This window comes from Jaculus jaculus, chromosome 8 (assembly GCF_020740685.1).
Source record: "Jaculus jaculus isolate mJacJac1 chromosome 8, mJacJac1.mat.Y.cur, whole genome shotgun sequence".
Lineage (NCBI taxonomy): Eukaryota > Metazoa > Chordata > Mammalia > Rodentia > Dipodidae > Jaculus > Jaculus jaculus.
The window spans coordinates 7496432-7514925 of record NC_059109.1 but is presented as its reverse complement, the minus strand read 5'-3'; the positions used below and the strand labels follow the sequence as shown (position 1 = coordinate 7514925).

The window sequence follows — 18494 nt, the reverse complement described above, 5'->3', positions numbered from 1 at the left end:
TGACTACTGGGGAGTCAAACTCCCGCCAGCTGGCTTTGCAAGCAAGCTCCTTTAACCACTGAGCAGTCTCCTCGGCCCCAGATTGCAATAGTAAATAGGCTTGGGAGTGAGGAAGAGATCTTTTGCGGTATGAGTGCAGCTGTCTGTCTGTCTGCTTTTCTCCAGATTGGGGGTGGGGGAGGAGACAATAGAAAGACTGGATGGGGATCCTGCACCCATTTTTGGTTGGACTGATCGTTGACGTCTCCTACAATTAAATCCCTTTCTCGAGGCTCGACCTTCAGCGTGTGAGCCCCAGGAAGAGACTTGAGAATCAAGCTTACTTGGAAGGGGAACAGTCCATGAAAACTGAACAACGGCAATCAGTTTCCCTCCCTCTCCCTCTCTTTCTTTCTTTCCTTTCTCTTTCGTCTCTGTGTGTGTTTTCCGAGGTAGAGTCTCGCTCTAGCCCAAGCTTTCTATTTTCCCCCCCTCGCAATTTCTGACCTCACTCAGAAGGTGCACCACGATTATTATTTTCACCTAACTAAACCAAGGCTCCTAACTAACGCGACTCCCACTACCACCCTCACCACCCCCCCCAAAAAAAAACCCCACCCCGAGGCCCCGCGGGGCGCCGAGCTCTGCAAGCGCGCCTTTTCCTCGCTGTTACTCTCCCCCCACCCCCGCGCCAGAGCCGCCGGGCGGGGTTTCGGGGCGGGGGCGTGGCCGTCGGGAGGGGGCGTGGCCATCGCGAGGCTCCGCCCCCAGCGGCCCGGGACTGGCGCGGGCGGGCTGAGCGCTGGTTAAAGAGCCCGGCGGAGGCGGGCGCGCCAGACTTGTCGCGCGCGGAGCAGCGTGCGCACGTGTGTCCCCCCCCCCCAACTCCCCCGGAGCCGGTCGGAAATTGTCCCCAGCTCTTTGCATCCTCGAGGACATTGAGGGGAGACAGACCCCTTGCGGGGGGGGGTGTGTATGTGTCTGTGTGTGTGTGCTCACCTCGGTCCGCGTGGAGCGTGATCCAAGGCAGTTCCCGGAGCTCAAAGCAGACAACTTTAAAACATTATTACTGTTATTATTATTGTCTTTTTCTACTTTTTTTTTCTTTTGGTCCGGGGAGCTGTGCTGAGCTGGGTTTTGTTTTTTTTTTCATTGTTGGTGTGTGTGTGTGTGGGAGTGTGTGTGTGTGTGTGGGGGGGGTGTTGGTAGTGGACTGCGGTGGGTACTGCGCATGCGGAGCTCCAAATTCAAACAGCTGGACCGGGAGCTGCTGCTGGGACTCGGGGGGACGTTTGCTCCTTGGAAGGCACCACCGCGGAGCCATGGTGGACCGGGGTCCTCTGCTCACCTCGGCTATCATCTTCTACCTGGCCATCGGGGCGGCGATCTTCGAAGTGCTGGAGGAACCGCACTGGAAAGAGGCCAAGAAAAACTACACCACGCAAAAGCTGCATCTGCTCAAGGAGTTCCCGTGCCTGGGCCAGGAGGGACTGGACAAGATCCTGCAGGTGAGCTGCGCCTACGTCCTCCACCCTTCCGCACCCCCCACACTCCATCTACACCTGCCACGAGTCTCCCTCCCTCTCCCCAGCCCCATAGTGTCTGATGACATCACAGCCCCAATAATGAGAGGTTTTGGAGGGGGGATGGCAGGGGACCGTGTCCCATAAGGTGGCAGTTTGCTCACCCAGAGACACGGAGATTCTCCCCCCCCCCCCAGTGTCTGATGACCTCATAGCTCCAATGCCAGAGCGGTGTGTGTGTGGGGGCATGTCCCTTCAAGTGTCCTTTTTGCATGGGTTTTTTTGTTGTTGTAGTTGCTCAGGGACACGGAGGTCCGTTTCCCATGCGCAGAGAGAGTCGGTGGAACCCCCAGTGTGTCCCTAGAGAACTTGGGGTTGACTCCCGGGTGAGCCTGGCCGGCGGTGGCTCGGTGTGGGTGCCTCCCTTGTTGGAGGGAGCCTGTAGGGCGGATAAAGACGTTTATCTTTCCTTGGAGACGCTCCCGGAGTCCGGGAGTCGAGCCTAGGTGCCACCCCTTTTGCGTCTCCACCTCCTGCTCCAGGGCCACTAACTAACTAACCGCGCCTGCCTGGCTTTTTCTTCTGAACCTGGAACCCGGAGCTGTGGGAAGGATTCCCCCCTCCCCCCCACCAGCCTCCAGCATGAACAAAATCTATGCTCCCCCTGCCCCACAGCCAGCCACCCGTGGAGAAAGTAGGAATCAGGGGGCTTCCGTGCAGGCCTGAGTTGGCGGGATGGATGAAGGAGACATCCCTCTGGGGCTTGGAGTTAAAGTTTGCTTAAAGCACCAGGTTGCACAAGTGGAAGGCAAAACCCCGGGGGTCTTGTCTTTTTGGGGGGAGGGAGGAGAGTTGTGTGCCAGCGGGAGTGGATGAGGGTTTGTTTCCTCCGACTTACCCTTGGAGCCCTTTATCTGCTACAGCACACGCCCAAAGGATGGCATTGACCTCACTGGGATAAACTTGGCTGACCATCCCAGCTGGGGCCTTGAGTCAACTTGGGGACGGAGGTCCCTTCCATACCTGATTCTTGAGACTCCTCTGGGCTGCCTGGGCCATCATCCACCCCCTTTTTAGCTCCAGTTAATGGCCTCCCTCCCCATTGTAGCACGAGCCTTAGGGTGGAGTGGGTAGATTGTCTAAGACATTGCAGATCTGATAAGGAACCACGCTTAATTTACAATAGCTCCCCAGTCCTTTCCACCTGTTCGGTAGTGTCTCTTTATTTTCGAACTTTGTTTTTTGCTGTGTGTCAAATGGGAACCAACTTTGAGTCCTTTTCCTGCCCCAGATACATGTAAAGTTTAAAGCATAGAGAAGGTCTACGTCTATCTTTCTGGTGGTGCCTCCTTTTTTTTTTTTTTTTTTTATTTTTCCTTAAGTCTCTAGGTTTCAGACATTCACACAGATGTGCAATGAAGTAGGTACCCTAGGGATCCTGGAGACTGAAGAGAATTGGCCTCGAGAGGCCTGTAGAATGGGAGCTTTAAACTTGGCTCCAGTTTCAGAAGCATCTCCCGCCCCTGGGGCCCGGGTACAGTTTCCGGGGCAGGGTTGGGGGGTTGGGGTGCGTAGGTGGGAAGTGATGCTGGCGGAGGTGAGCATCCGAGGATGCCGGGTGGGTGTCTCTGCCCCGTAGTCCCAGGAGGGTCTGGTACCTTCTCGGTGCCTGCCGTCTTTCTTGAGTGTGCCGAGGGGACGGGAGAATCGATTTATGATTTCCTTGGAGGAAACAAAATGAGTCTGTTTAGTTTGCCTGGAGGCTTTGTTTAGAGGAGGGGAGGAGGGCCCGAGGACGACGGTATGGCCTGGAACTGCCCTTGGAGTGTGCTTCCCTCGCTCTGGCTCCTCGGCGGCTATAAGGGGAAGGAAGGAAGGAAAGAATTCAAGGCTGAATGTGGGAAGATAAACTTCAAAACACAAGAAGGGAAGGGGGAGGGGGTCCAGCCGGGTGCAGCTGCTGGTGGTGGTGATGGCTGGGCTAGGTGTTACACTTAGCTAACTTTCTTAAAGTGTTGAAACAACAACAACAAAAAAATCCCTTTATATTGAGGTGCCGATTAAGCCTGTTCTGTTATTTCCCCATTCACCCCAAAGAAGGCAGGTAACTTTTGGAAAAAGGATTTGGGCAGGGAGGCCATGTGATTAGGAGACTTTCATAGATAACCTTCTTGAACAATGGACAGTCTTGTCCCCCATCCCAGCCCTAAAAAAATAAAAAGGATCCTCAAACTAACCTCCACTGGGCAAGTCCCCTCCCTTCGTAGGAAAAACCCAAGAACTGAAAAAGGACCAGTGGAAGCATTTGCAAGATTCAGTTTTAATCTACAGAAATCTGCTTCGGTTGGCTTTTTGATCAGTGACTTGGGGCACCGCCTGAGGCCTCAGGAAATTGGTTTAACGAAAGACAAAAAAAAAAAAAAAAAGAAAGAAAGAAAAACGCCAGAATCTTCTCCCCATCTGGCTGCTTGGGTATTTTTCCACCTGAGGTAGTGGGTCTTAGCTGGTTCTGAGTGGCTCACGAAGAAGCTAGGACCAGCATTCCTGAGGTGGGAGCCTAGGTAGGCATGCTTCTTGGGGGGGGGGTGGCTGCGGTCTGGAGTTTGCTGGAAACTGTAAGCGGCTTTGTCAAATGCATGAGAAAGGGCACTTGTAAAACACCTTTCTTTAGAAATCGTCCAGAAGTTATCAGGCATTTCCTCCCTAGCCCACGCTGTGGTTGATGTGCAGGCTGGTTTTCAATCGCTTGTGCTCAGCCCTCACCAGCCCAGGACCACGTGTCTGCACTCCTTCCCGCTTTAGAACGGCCTCAAACACTCAAGAGGTGGCTCTATTATTATTATTATTATTATTTTGTTTTTCACTGTAGCCCAGGCTGACCTGGAATTCACTATGGAGTCTCAGGGTGGCCTTGAACTCACGGCGATCCTCCTACCTCTGCCTCCCCATTGCTGGGATTAAAGGCATGCACCACCATGCCCGGCCTTATTACTATTATTTTTGAAAAACCATTGATTTATTTATTTGATACAGAGAAAGAGAGTATATGTGTGTGCGGGGGTCTCTTGCCACTCCAAATGTATATGCTACTTTGTGTGTCTGGCTTTATGTGGTCCTGGGGAATTGAACCCAGGGCCTACAGGCTTTACCGAGCCATCTCTCCAACCCTGTTATTTATTTGTGTTTGTGTGTATGTGAGAGAGAGAAATGGGTGTGCCAGGGCCCCTAGCCACTGAAAATGAATTCCAGATGCATGTACCACCTCGTGCATCTGGCTTACATGGGTACTGGGGAATCGAAACCTGGGTCCTTAGGCTTCGCAGGCAAGTGCCTTAACTGCTAAGCCATCTCTCCAGTCCCTGTTTTTATTTTTTTTATTTTTCTCTATTTTTTGAGAGAGAGAGAGAAGTAGGCAGGGAGAGAGAGAGAGAATGGGCATGCCAGGGCCTCCAGCTGCTGCAAACAAAACTGCAGATGTGTGCACCCCCTTGTGCATCTGACTTATGTGGGTCCCGGGGAACTGAACTTGGGTCCTTTGGCTTTGCAGGCAAACGCCTTAACCACTAAGCCATTTCTCCAGTCCCCTGTTTTTATTTTTTGAGATAGGATGTCATGTAACCCAGGCTGGCCTCTGACTCACTAGGTAGGTAGGTAGTGGAAAGTGACCTTGAACTTATGATCTTCCTGCCTTCACCTCTCAAATGCTGGGATTACAGACATACGCCACCACTCCCCATAAAGGTAGTGCTGGGGAAGGAACCCAAGGCTTCATGCATGCTAGGCAAGCACTCTCTAGCCTTAACGTTAATTTAAAAAAAAATGTTAATTTTATTTATTTGATAGAGAGAGAAAAGAGTGAGAGGAATGGGTGAGCCAGGGCCTCCAGCCACTGCAAATGAACTCGAGACACATGTGTCATTTCATATATTTGGCTTCCGTGGGTCCTGGGGAATTGAACCTGGGTCCTTTGGCTTTGCAGGCAAGTGTCTTAACCACTAAGCCGTCTCTCCAGCCCAACCTAATGTTAATTTTTATTTATTTATTTATGAGCAGAGAAAGAGAGAAAGAATAGGTGGGTCAGGGCCTGTTGCTGCTACAAACAAACTCCAGATGCATGCGTTACTTTTTTTTATTAACTCCCATGATTAGAAACAATATCCCATGCTAATACCCTCCCTCCCCCCTGCTTTCCCCTTTGAAACTCCATTCTCCCATCATATCCCCTCCCCCTCTCAATCACTCTGTCTTTTATTTTTATGTCATAATCTTTTCCTCCTCTTATGATGGTCTTGTGTAGGTAGTGCCAGGCACTGTGAGGTCATGGATATCAGGCCATTTTTTGTCTGTGGGGAGCACATTGTAAGGAATCCTACCCTTCCTTTGGCTCTTACATTCTTTCTGCCACCTCTTCCACAATGGACCCTGAGCCTTGGAAGCTGTGATAGAGATATTTCAGTGTTGAGCACTCCTGTCACTTCTTCCCAGCACTATGATGCCTTCTGAGTCATCCCAAGGTCATTGCCATCTGCAAAGAGAAGGTTCTCGACCAAAAGTGAGAGTAGTTACTTTTTTGCCTCTGGCTTTATGTAGGTACTGGGGAATCAAACTTGGGCTGACAGGCTTTGCAAGCAAGCACCTTTAATTACTGAGCCATCTCCCTAGACCGCTAATGATAATTTTTTTTTGTTATTGGGTTCTTGTTGTTTTCAAGGTAGGGTCCCACTCTAGCCCAGCTGACCTGTAACTCACAGTGTAGTTCCAGGCTGGCCTCGAACTCACCTCAATTCTCCTTCTGCCTCCCAAGTGCTGAGGTGAAAGGCGTGCATTCCCACACCCCGCTAGTTTGCGAGACAGGGTCTCATGTAGCCCAGGCTGACTTTCAACTCAACTCATGGACTTAAATGGCTCAGCCTCCCAAAGCCTGGGGTTACACAGCAGTGCCACTGTGCCCATTGGTTCCACCAGCTTTTTGGTCACTCTCTGAGCCTTCTTTTTCTTTTCCTTCTTTCTTTCTTTTTTTTTTGGTCTCTCTCCAGCCCAGGCTGACCTGGAATTCACTATGTAGTCTCAGGCTGGCCTTGAACTCACATCCATTCTCCTACCTCTGCCTTCAGAAAGCTGGGGTTAAAGATATGTGCCATCAGTCCCCCCCCCATTTTTTTATTCTTTCCTACTCCACAAAGGGAATTTAGCCCCTACTCTGTTGGGCCCTTTGGGTGGAATGAGTCTCATTTTTATAGGTGGGTACAGGCTGGTATTGCCACCTGGCTTGGCCGCCTTCCCATCGAGCCTGTTAACGGCAGGCGAGGTATGTGTTGAAAGCAAGTAGGTCGTCCACTGCTAGCGTTTATTGAGCGCTCATTGACCGAGGCGTCCTGCCAAATACCTTACCTGCGTGACTTCAGGTACCTTTTATAGTGACTTATATGTTGAGATAAGGAAACTGACGCCCAGAGAGGTTAAAGTGGCCGTTAAAGACTCAGGTTCAGGAGCCAGTGTCCTGCCTGTCCCAACCCCTCCACCACCAGGACCTGGGAAGCTGTGACATTGTAACCCTAAGTAGTGAGCTGGGGAAATCAATTCAGCTAGCCTCTGGCCTGCTGGGAAATTCTGTTTCTACTTCCTCTGGGACAGACTTTGGGCACTGTGGGGTTGTCAGCACTGCTTGCATCTCTGACGTGTTGTCTTGGTTTACTCCTCTGCACAGCTCCTTCTGGAAGCCTCCCCCCGAAAAAAAAAAAAAAAAAAAAAACTAAAGGATTCAGTTGAATTATTGGAATGGCAGCTCATCTCCAAGTTCTCCCTTTGCAGTAATTAACAGGAAGGCTTTGAGGGAGCCTGGTACAGAAAGACCCTCTGAAGATGTGATGGGCACTTATCATTTATTCTGGAAGACCACCCCGTGGGTGAGGGCAGTGAGGGTTAGGGTTTATTCAGAGCCCACTGTGTGCCAGGCACCGGGCAAAACTTGGAGCTGCGGGGAAAGAAAGCTAAACAAGACAGTGATGATCCTCAAAGTGATAGAGTGATCCTCAAAGACCTGTTCATGAGGTGTGCGTCCTGCTGGGAATAGAAGGGAGGAGAGAACGTTTTCCTAGAATAGGGAGGGACACTCGGATGCTTTTTTGTTGTTGTTTTTCGAGGTAGAGTGTTGCTCCAGCCCAGGCTGACCTGAAATTTACTGTGTCGTCTCAGGGTGGCCTCAAACGTACGGCGGTCCTCCTCCTTGTGCCCCCTTCCCCAGAGCTGGGATTAAGGGTGTGTACCACCACGCCCTTCTAACCCTGGGTTTGTTGCTGTGAATGGGAGAGTCCCCCGTCTCTTGGGGCTGGGGTACCCACCCTCTGCGCCAGCACCACGGACTAAACTGTGGGATTTCCTGGACTGCTCACATAGCTATCTTATTCTGGAAAAAACTTCTGAGTCCCACGCACTCACCCTCCTTCCCTCCCAGACATTGAAGTTTGCTTTTGTTTGTTTGTTTGTGATTTCGCAGCGCTAAGGATGGAACCCATGTGAGAGGTAGGCGCGTGCCACTGAGCATCATATTCTAGAGTTTTCCATGTGGGCATCCATTCATTTTCCTTCCTGTGTGTGTTACAGTGTGTGTGTTGGGGGCTGCATATGTATGTGTGTGCATGTGGAGGTCAGAGGACAATTTCGGGTGCTTAAGACAATGTCCACTTTTTTTTTTTTTTAACTTTTCAAGGTAGGGACTCGCTCTAGCTCAGGCTAACTTGGAATTTACTCTGTAGTCTCAGGGTGGCCTCAAACTCACGGAGGTCCTCCTACCTCTGCCTCCCAAGTGCTGGGATTAAAGGCGTGTGCCACCATGCCAGGCAATGTCCACTGTTTTGAAACAGGGACTCTCAGTGGCCCAGAGTTCAGCAACTGGGCTAGACCGGCTAGCCACTGCGCCCCAGGGAGCCTCCTGCGTCAACTTCCCCCAGCTCTGGGGTTACAGGCAGACCGCACTATGCCTGGCTTGGTTCCTGGAGCTCCGAGGATCGAACTCAGGTCCTCCCAAGCATGTTAGCAGCTGAGTTTTCTGCCCAGTCCCTCTTTCCATTTTCACGTTCAACAGGAATAAAGCCAACCCCGGTTTTGAAGTTCTGACATTCTGTCACTTATACCAATCCTTCCCCAAATTAAACAAAACAAAACAAAATACCATGGAATCTGTGATAATGAATATTTGACTAAACTGCCTAAAATGAGGCACATTGGATTTTTTTTTTTTTAATGGAGAAAAAGCTCACCTCGCTCAGTTTTGGAGAACTGAGGGTTAATATGAACACCCCCTTTGTTTCAAGCCTTGGTGGAAATTGTAAAACTCACTGGTCCGCTTAACCGCCTTTGTAAGTCAAAGGAACACAATAGAGCTTTTGATGCTCTGGCTTCGGCTGAATTCTCACAGCCCAAGACTGTAGAGGTGCAAAGTGGGTAAGTTGGATTTCTGAGAGGAACTAGAAGAAAGAGACCCTTTTCTGATGGCTCTTTATGTTACTTTCAGAGTTGGAAGCAGCCAAAAACCAAACCCCAAAAAAAAGATATTCTCCAAGTTAAGGGCTGGTTTACAGTTTTACCAGTTAAAGTGAAGGTTCATTAAATTGTTTTGAGCATTTTAGTAAAGCCCTTAGGATGATTAGACAATGTTGGATATGGCACCGTGCGAAGGGAGAGGGAAATCGTCAAGGGTAGAAATTTGCCAGTGTTGAAAGGTTTTAGTGGGGCGGAGGAGGTTTAAAGGAGGGGGCTGCTGGGTGGTGATTGTGAGTCTTAAGTATTTTCCTGGGGTTTTGCCCTATTTATAGTCTGCTGTTTAAAAGAAACACAATTCCCCTGGTTTTGGATGCTGTGCTTGGCTGGCCCTGACCTCGGGCCAAAAGGCTTTCATCTTGAACTTGGCTGTTTGCTGTCAGATTGGGCTCAGCTTCTGAACGCTGTGTGTGGTTGTGTTGCAGGAATTGGGGGGAGGGACACATAGTTTTAGGGAGGAGAGGGTCTGGGGTCCTGAGACAGAACCCCCTAAGAGAGTCAGGTGAGATGCTTTGGGTATAAGAACTGATGGGGCAGAACTGGGCTGACCCAGGGAGAAGTAAGGTCAGATGATACTGGAAAACATTCCAGTAGATGTTTCCTTCTGTTGTTTCTTGTGTCCTTCCCAAAGCTGGTGGGACATGGTCACGGACACGGACAGAGGACATGTTATCCTAAGCAGGGACACTTCGCGTAGTCGCCATGAGCAGTGTACCTGATGGTGCTGGGGTGGCCCCTGATGCCACCTCAGAGCTTGCTTAGCCCATAGTATATTCTCTGCCAAGAGATTAGGGCCACTCTAGGTGGCATTTGCTCTGTCCAGAATGCTTGGGATCAGAAATGGGAGCTTTTTGCAGGGCATGGTGGCATATGCCTTTAATTCCAGCACTCAGGAGGCAGAGGTAGGTGGAATCTCTGTGAGTTCAAGGCCAGCCTTAGACTACACAGTGAGTTCTAGGCCCATAGAACAAGACCTTACCTCAAAAAGCCAAAAACTAGGGCTGGAGAGATGGCTTAGTGGTTAAGATGATTGCTTGTGAAGTCGAAGGACCTCGGTTCAATTCCCCAGGACCCACATAAGCCAGATGCACAAGGTGGAGCATGCATCTGGAGTTCGTTTGCAGTGGTGCACCCATTCTCTCCCTCTCTCTCTCTCTCTCTCTCTCTCTCTCTCTCCCTCCCTCCCTCCCTCCCTCCCTCCCTCTTTCCCTCTCTCAAACAAATAAATAAATCAAAATAAAATATTTTTTAAAAAAAACCAGAACAAAAGAAAAAGAAATGTGGGTTTTTACAGATTCCAGAGTATAGGCATATATAAGGAATGAGGCGCAAGTCTAGATGAAATTCACTAGTTTCATGTACAACATATACCTGCAGCCTGGAAATAATTTTATACACTGTTATTGTGTTTTTTTTTTTAACGCACCTGTGTTTTGATTCAATCTGTGAGGTCAGGGGTATCATTTTCCACTTGTGACATCTTGTTGACATCTAAAATATAAGAGGCTTTGTATTTTAGAACCTTCTGGATTTTCGGAGTAGGCATGCTCAACGCACTCAGGATGGATACTCCTAGATGCTCTATAATGGGGTGGTCTGTGCACGGACTTAGTGGGCTTTGAAATGGCATTGCAAAGAATCAGGAAAACTTTTCTAAGTCTGTTGATGCTGGGACTAGACCAGGCCCTCATTCATGCTAAGAATGTGCTGACCACTGAGTTGCATCCCTTGCTCTGAATTTTTAAAAGTAGTATTATAGAAAATAGGTCTGCTGGGCATGGTGGCACATACCTTTAATCCCAGCACTAGGGAGGCAGAGGTCGGAGGATCGCTGTGAGTTCGAGGTCACCCTGAGACTACATAGTGAATTTCAGGTCAGCCTGGGCTAGAGTGAGACCCTTACCTTGGAAAACCAAAGGAAAAAAGAAAGCAGGCTGGAGAGATAGCTTGGCGATTAAACTAAAGCGCTTGCCTACGAATCCAGAGGACCTTGGGTTTGATTCCCCAGGACCCACGTAAGCCAAGTACACAAAGTGTCACACGCGTCTGGAGTTTGTTCGCAATGGCTGGAGGCCCTGGCACCCATTTTCTCTCTCTCTCTTATCTGCCTCTTTTTCTCTCTCAAATAAATAAATAAAATATTTTTTAAAATGTGGGCTGGGGTGATGACAGTTCAGTAGGTAAAGCGCTTGTTTACACAAGCCCGAGCACCCTGGGTTTAGATATCCAGAACCCGCGTGGACACAACGCGGCAGCATGCGTTTGCAATCCCGGTGCTCCTCTGGTGAGATGGGAGGTAGGTAGAGGCCCAAGAATACTGAAACTTTAGACCAGCTAGCCTGTTGTGCACAGATGGTAAGAGACTCCAATCCTCCTCCCTCTGCCTCCCTAGTGCTGGGACTAAAGGGGTGTGCCACTATGCCCAGCCCCCCAGCTGTTTTTTTTGGTTATTTATTATTATTATTTTGTTATTTTTATTTATTTATTTGAGAGTGACAGGCAGAGAGAGAAAAAGGCAGAGAGAGAGAGAGAGAATGGGTGCGCCAGGGCTTCCAGCCACTACAAACGAATTCCAGACACATGCGCCCCCTTGTGCATCTGGCTAACGTGGGACCTGGGGAACCGAGCCTCGAACCAGGGTCCTTAGGCTTCACAGGCAAGCGCTTAACCGCTCAGCCATCTCTCCAGCCCAGCCCAGCTTGTTTTTTTTAAAAAATTAATTTATTTATTTAGTTGAGAGAAAGAGAGGGAGGGAGGGAGGGAGAATGGGCAGGCCAGGGAGGGCCTTCTGAAGCTGCAAATAAGCTCCAGGCACAGGCACCACTTTGTGCACCTGGCTTTACATGGGTCCTGGGGAATCGACAGCTTTGCCTTTAACCACAGAGCCATCTCTGTAGCCTCACTATTCTACTTTCTGGTTTTTGTTTGTTTGTTTGTTTTGTTTTTTTGAGGTAGGGTCTCAACTCTGGTCCAGGCTGACCTGGAATTCACTATGGAGTTTCAGGGTGGCCCCAAACTCTCGGCGATCCTCCTACCTCTGCCTCCCGAGTGCTGGGATTAAAGGTGTGTGCCACCATGCCCGGCAACAGTTCATTTATTATATATATTTTTTTGATTTTTCGAGGTAGGGTCTCACTCTAGTCCAGGCTGACTTGGAATTCACTGTGGAGTCTCAGGGTGGCCTTGAACTCACGGCGATCCACCTACCTCTGCCTCCCCTAGTGCTGGGATTAAAGGCGAGCACCACTGAGCCCAGCATTTTTTTTTTTTTTAATGAATTTGATACTGCGGATCTACCATATAGGTTGCATTATACAGTATTTGTCTTCTGGTTGTAAAATGGCACAGCCATTGGAAAACAGTGTGGATTGATGTTCTACTAACAAAAAAAAAAAAAAATAGCCCAGCCATATAATATGGCAATCTAATGTCTGGATATATACCAACTAAATTTGTTTGTTTTCTATTTTTTGCTGCGCTAGGAATAGAACCCAGAGCCTGGCACGTGTCAGACAAGCGCTGTGTCACTGAGCCGCAATCCCAACCCTCAACTGCATTGTTTAAAGAACTAGGAAAGTCGGGGTGTGGGGGGAGGATGGTGTCTCCTTTTTGCCCATAACCCCCAGGGAGGTGTAACTTTGCATGATGGTCCTGTTGGGCTGCAGCCACAGGCCAGGGAGGTGAGGGTCAGATGACAGGCCGTCTCAGTTTAGCCAAGGAATTTGAACTCCATCAGATTTTTGCAATTTTCAAGTAAGGGAGTGGAAAACATTACAGAAAAGTTCCTTCTTTCTTCACAGCCATCTACAACTTAAAAAGCAGTGGAATATTCTAACCTAAATTAGATTCCTGTGGGTTGAGCCCTTGGCCTCCTGAATGTTCTGATAAGAACGCCTCCTCTCTCCTTTGAACTTCTGATGTAATGGAGTGTGGCTTTTCTCAGAAAGCCTGTAGTCTTTGGCCCTTTCCTTTACCCCATCTTTCAGTTAGCGTATCTATCTCTCTTCCTGCCGTGAGCCCCTATGAAGGTCCATGGAAAAGCAGGGGTGGGGTGCCCAGTTCCCCCATCGCTGTCTGAAGGCTGTTTTCTGAGGCGTGACCCCAGTCCCCAACCCCTAGGAATCCTGGGTGGGAGTCCAGAGGGGCCCTGCCTGGCTTGTCAACATTTCTGGGTGGGGAAGCCTCAGAAACTGGAGGGTCTTGAGCCCTTGAGCCCAGTCTTGCTAAGGAAAGGAAATTGGACCTTGGTGGTGAAATGAGGGAAATACTGGCGGAAGTGTTGAGTGATGGGTAGCAGATGGTGCAGGCTGGACGGGCCAACATGGGGTCATAGGGCCCTGGAGGATTCAGTTCCAATTTCCGGAGGCCTGTAGATGGATCCCCCTCTCTGGGGGACCAGGCTGTGAACAAAACCCAAGCTCTGTCCTCAGGAAACCCCTGATCTGCAGGTAAAAATAAGGAACTGTTCAGAGATTGACATTACACAATTTTTTTTTTTGAGGTAGGGTCTCACTCTAGCCTAGGCTGACCTGGACTTCACTGTGAAGTCTCAGGCTGGCCTCAAACTCACAATGATCCTTCTACCTCTGCCTCCCGAGTGCTAGGAGTAAAGGCGTGTGCCACCACGCCACCAAGCCTGGCCGAGTGGGTATCATGAAAGAGATGGATTTTGCTCCTAGACTGAAAGCAGACTGCTGTGAGTGTGTGCCAGCCGACTTGTGAGCATTCTTGAACCCTTACAGTGTCAGGTCTGGGCTGGCACATTTCCTGCATCTTTAGGCCTGTGGGCTAGAGTGACTGCTCTTCCATTTGCCTAGCTTATCCAGGGAGGTAGAGGACTGAGTTCCAATCCCTGCAGACTGAGCTCTGGGCTTGTTCCTGAGTCATGGCAGAACCGGGGATGTGTGTGTGTGGCGGGGGGGGGGGGGCGTCTAGGGCTGGCAGGTGAGGGCAGGGATAAGGGTGACACCAGCTGTTATTAAGTACATCCCTTGGCCACGAGCTGGATGATCTGCTGTTGAACATCATCTTCTTGAGTATTTTTATTTATTTACTTATTTTTAATTCATTTTATTTTATTTTCTGGTTTTTCTAAGGGTCTCACTATAGCTCAGGCTGAGCTGGAATTCACTATGCAGTCTCAGGGTGGCCTCAAACTCAACAGCGATCCTCCTGCCTCTGCCTCCTGAGTGCCTGGATGAAAGGTGTGCGCCACCATGCCCGGCTGGGTATTTTTATTTTTAGGCGTTGTATTGACAATTTCCATACATGTATACAGTGAACTCTGATCATAGCCCTCTCCCGCCGGCGTTTTTTGTGCCCCTTTGAGTTTTTATACTACCGTCTTTTGTTGTTAAGTACCATGGCCAGAATAAACTGTTGCGGTGAATCATCATTGTCAACATGACTTTATTTAGAATCACCTTGGAAACATGTGTGTCAGGCCTTTTGCCCCTGTGGATGCCCACCAGATGTTATGTTGGTGCTGGTGAATTGAACCCCAGTCATAGGCTATGAAAGCAAGCACCCTTAACTTTGAGCCCTACATAAAGGTTTGGAAGAGCAGGGAAGTCCGACTCAGAGTGTGGGGATATCTCTCTCTTTCCTGACCGTGGGTGCAAGGAGACCAGTTGCATCATACTCCTGATGCCGTGGTGTTCCTGACACATGCTGGGCGGGACCCTCGAACCAAGAGCCAAAGAAATCCATTCTTCCTTCAGTGGCTTATATCAGGTGTTTTGTCACGGCAAGGAAAAAGTAACTAATACAGAAAACTGGCGTTAGGTGTTAACTGTTTTTTTTTTTTTTTTCCTTTTTTCTTTTAATAGATCTCCTTTTCAAAAAAAATATTTTTTTTTTATTTATTGATTGATTTGACAGAGAAAGAGAGAGAGAGAACTGGCACACCAGCCGGCCTCCAGCCACTGCAGACGAACTCCAGATACGTGCGGCCCCCTTGTGCATCTGGCTAACGTGGGTCCTAGGGAATTGAACATGAGTCCTTTGGCTTTGCAGGCAAATGCCTTAACTGCTAAGCCATCTCTCCAGCCCAGGTGTTACTGTTGATAATAACCCTGATCATGTGGTTTGTAGGCTTAATGTAGGTTTGTGTGGAAGGAACATGGAAGAGTTTGGAGCTGCAGGCTAGGGAAACCCTAGCATGCTGTAGGCAGAGCTTAATGGCCCATCCTGGTGGGAGTTTGGAAGACCAGCATGCCCACACCCTCTCTGCCATGTGAACTGTATACCCTCGAGCTGTAAGCCACACTTTGATCAGGTGTCTTATCATAGCAACAAGAAAAGTAATAAGGGGTGGAGAGATAGCTCAGCAGTTAAGGTACTTGCCTGCAAAGCCAGAGTTCCCAGGTTTGATTCCCCAGTACCCACATGAAGCCAGATGCACAAAGTGGCACCTGCATGTGGAGTTTGTTTGCAGTGGCTGAGGCCCTGATGTGCCGATTCTCTCAGCCTGTCTCTCTTCTTTCTTTGCTTATAAATAAATAAATAAAAATTTAAAAAAATTACTGTTCTTTTTTAAAAAGAAAAGTAATTAATATAAAGACAGAGATTAAATAGCTTGTCCAAGACCTCACAGTTAGGAACATGAGGCTGATGGCCACCCAGTCCTCCCCCCCGCCCAGAACTTTCCTGTTCTACATTAGGCTGCATTGAAGGTTGGAAGAAACAGGGAACAAGGCTTAGAGGTGGGACAGTGATGGGCATGTGTGGTGTTCTCAGAAGCTTAGGGTGTATTGGGCTAGACCGTCAGGGTGCTGACTGGTGTGATCTTGAGCAAGTCCCCTCATTCATGAGGTGGGACAGTACTGCAGTATTTGACCTCATGCGTAGGCCCTGTGTCCAAGCGCCTAGTGCATTCAGAGGGTGGCATAAGTAATCGTCGGTGGGCATCTACTACGCGCCGAACTCCTAATCTGGAGACCGTGGCAAGGGAGGGTTGTAAAACCCGCCAAGTTCCTCCTCATAGAATTACTCACCATTTTCTATTTCTGGCACATTAAGACCACAGATTGCTTCCTAAAAGGGTTTGTTTTTTTTTTTTTAAGTCAACACCTGAAAGTATGACTCCTCCCTTCCATTCCCACACCTTGGTTAAACCTTTCCTCTTGGAGGATCCTTGGGTCCAGATGGTCTCCCGAGAGAGTATCCTCCCTAGATGGTGGTCCTCCCTGTGGGGAGACAGCACTGCCCTGTCAGAGACCTTGGTGGCCTCTTTGACCTGTCTTTGCAATATGCATTCTTTTCCTCTCCTCCAGCTAAATATTTAGGGTTCCTCTTGGAACATTTAGGCAGCACTCTGTACTTCTGGCTGTTGTCTCTGTCTCTCTCTCTCTCTCTCACACACACACCATTCCCAACACCCACTGTAATCCTTCCTACAAGGGGGATGCTCGTTCCTCCTTGGGGAGAGAAGTTACACAGGACACTTGGTAGCAGGACCAGCTTGGTTCAATCGTGCAGGTTGGAAGCTGGCTCTGTGGCCCGCCAGGGAAACTTGTCAGCCACCCCCAGAGAAGTATGTACCGCAGGGCTCCTTCATTTGTCCGTGCAGACCCTGAACTTGGGGTTGGGGTTGGGGTTGAGAAACCCTCATTTGAGCCATTATGTAGACAAAAGGTGTCTACATATAACCTGGGTCTTGGTCTTGTGCACATGTCGGTGTGTGACCCTGGCCAGCCTTTATCTCCCATACTTAGCCATTCTCTGAAAAAGTTTGGAGTGCCTTTCCTTGATTGATTTATTGATTGGTTTTTCCAGGTAGGGTCTCACTGTAGCTCAGGCTAACCTGGAATTCACTATGTGGTCTCAGGGTGGTCTCCAACTCACAGCAATCCTTCTACTTCTGCCACCTGGAGTGCTGGGATTAAAGGCATGCACCACCATGCGCAGCGAGAGGAAAGTATTTATTCGAGAGAGAAAGAGAAAGAGGCAGATGGGGTGGGGGGTTGGCAGGGCCTCTAGCCACTGCACATGAACTCCAGATGCAGAAGCCACCTTGTTCGTCTGGTCTACTTGGGTCCTGAGGCAAGTGCCTTAATCATTAAGCCATCTCTCCAGCCCAAGCTTCCATATGAGTGAGAATGTGCATTATCTATGCCAGGCAAGAACAGACATTCACACTCCCCTGGGGATCTGTCTGTCTGTCCTTCCGTCTGTCTGTCCTTCCGTCCGTCTGTCCATCCATCTATCCAGCCATCCATCCATCTTTGGGGTTGTTTTATTTATTTGAGAGAGAGAAGGAAAGAGGGGGAGAGAGAGGAAATGGGCATGCCAGGGCATCCAGCCCCTGCAAACAAACTCCAAATGCATGTGCCATGTGCATCTGGCTTGCATGAGTTCTGGAGAATTGAATCTAGGTCCTTTGGCTTTGCAGGCAAATGCCTTAACCATTAAGCCATTCCTCCAGCCTGTTCCCTCCCCCCTCCCCCCAAGGTAGGTGTCTCACTTTAGTCCAGGCTGACTTGAATGTACTATGTAATCTCAGGGAACTCACAGCAATCCTCCTACCTCTGCCTCCCAAATGCTGGGGTTAAACACGTGTGCCACCACGCCCGGCTCGGGTTTTGTTTCTCAGACACAGTATCACTCTCTCGACCCACTGTCCTGGGACTCACTCTGTAGCTTAGGCTGACATTGAACTCATGGTAATTCTGTGCCTCAGCCTCCCAAATGCTGGAACTAAAGGCAAGAAACTCTCTGCCCAGCTTCTCTCTCTCTCTCCCCTTCCTTCCTTCCTTCCTCCCTCCCTCTTTGACTCTCTCTCTGTCTTTCTTTCTTTTTCTGTTACTGGTCTCCTATACCCAAGGATGGCCTTGAGCTAACTTCCTGACTCTCCTGCCTCCGCCTCTCACCCCCTGGGATTTAACCCGAGTTCTTGTGAGCACCTAGGTACCTCACCTCATGGGGTTCACAATGATGGTGAGAAACTCCACCTTGAAGCTCAGCAGTGTGGCCTCAGCTCCCCGCTGCCCACCCCCCTCGGGTGGGAATGAGCAGTATAAACAGCGTTCCCTGTCCTGTCTGGGTCTGTTATCTCCAGGGTTGCCCCTGCCCCATCACCCCCATTGCTCATGTTGTTAACTCCTTCCCTGGGATGCAGGAGGTCCAGATAGCACTTGGCGGCATGCTTGCGGTTTGCAAGTCTGGTCCTCGTTCCCCAGCGGGGTGCTAAGACAAGAGCAAGCTTAAGAAGCTTCTACTTTCAAGAAACTCAGGAGAGCAAATAGCCCGGCCACGGCGTGCAGCAGGTAGGAGTCGCTGGCCGAGCATGTCTTACTGACCAAACACTTAGACACTGTGTGTTCAGACCCCTGAGAATATTGCCCTGAGAATGAGCTCTTCATGCATTGAAATATTAGGAAACGGAGAGACCTTAAGAACTGGAGAGATGGCTCAGTGGTTGCAAACACTTGCTTGCAAAACCTCGCAGCCTGG

At 49.5% G+C, this 18494-nt stretch overlaps 1 protein-coding gene across 1 annotated transcript in view; it reads left to right on the top strand.

Moving 5' to 3' along the window:
* The first annotated feature begins 1133 nt into the window (after nucleotides 1-1133).
* Kcnk5 (potassium two pore domain channel subfamily K member 5) overlaps nucleotides 1134-18494 on the top strand; it is a 55318-nt gene continuing 37957 nt past the window's right edge. Inside the window, exon 1 of the mRNA XM_045157489.1 lies at nucleotides 1134-1487. Coding sequence (XP_045013424.1) covers nucleotides 1302-1487 — 186 coding nt within the window. The 5' untranslated portion in view covers nucleotides 1134-1301. The remainder of the gene's footprint in view (nucleotides 1488-18494) is intronic.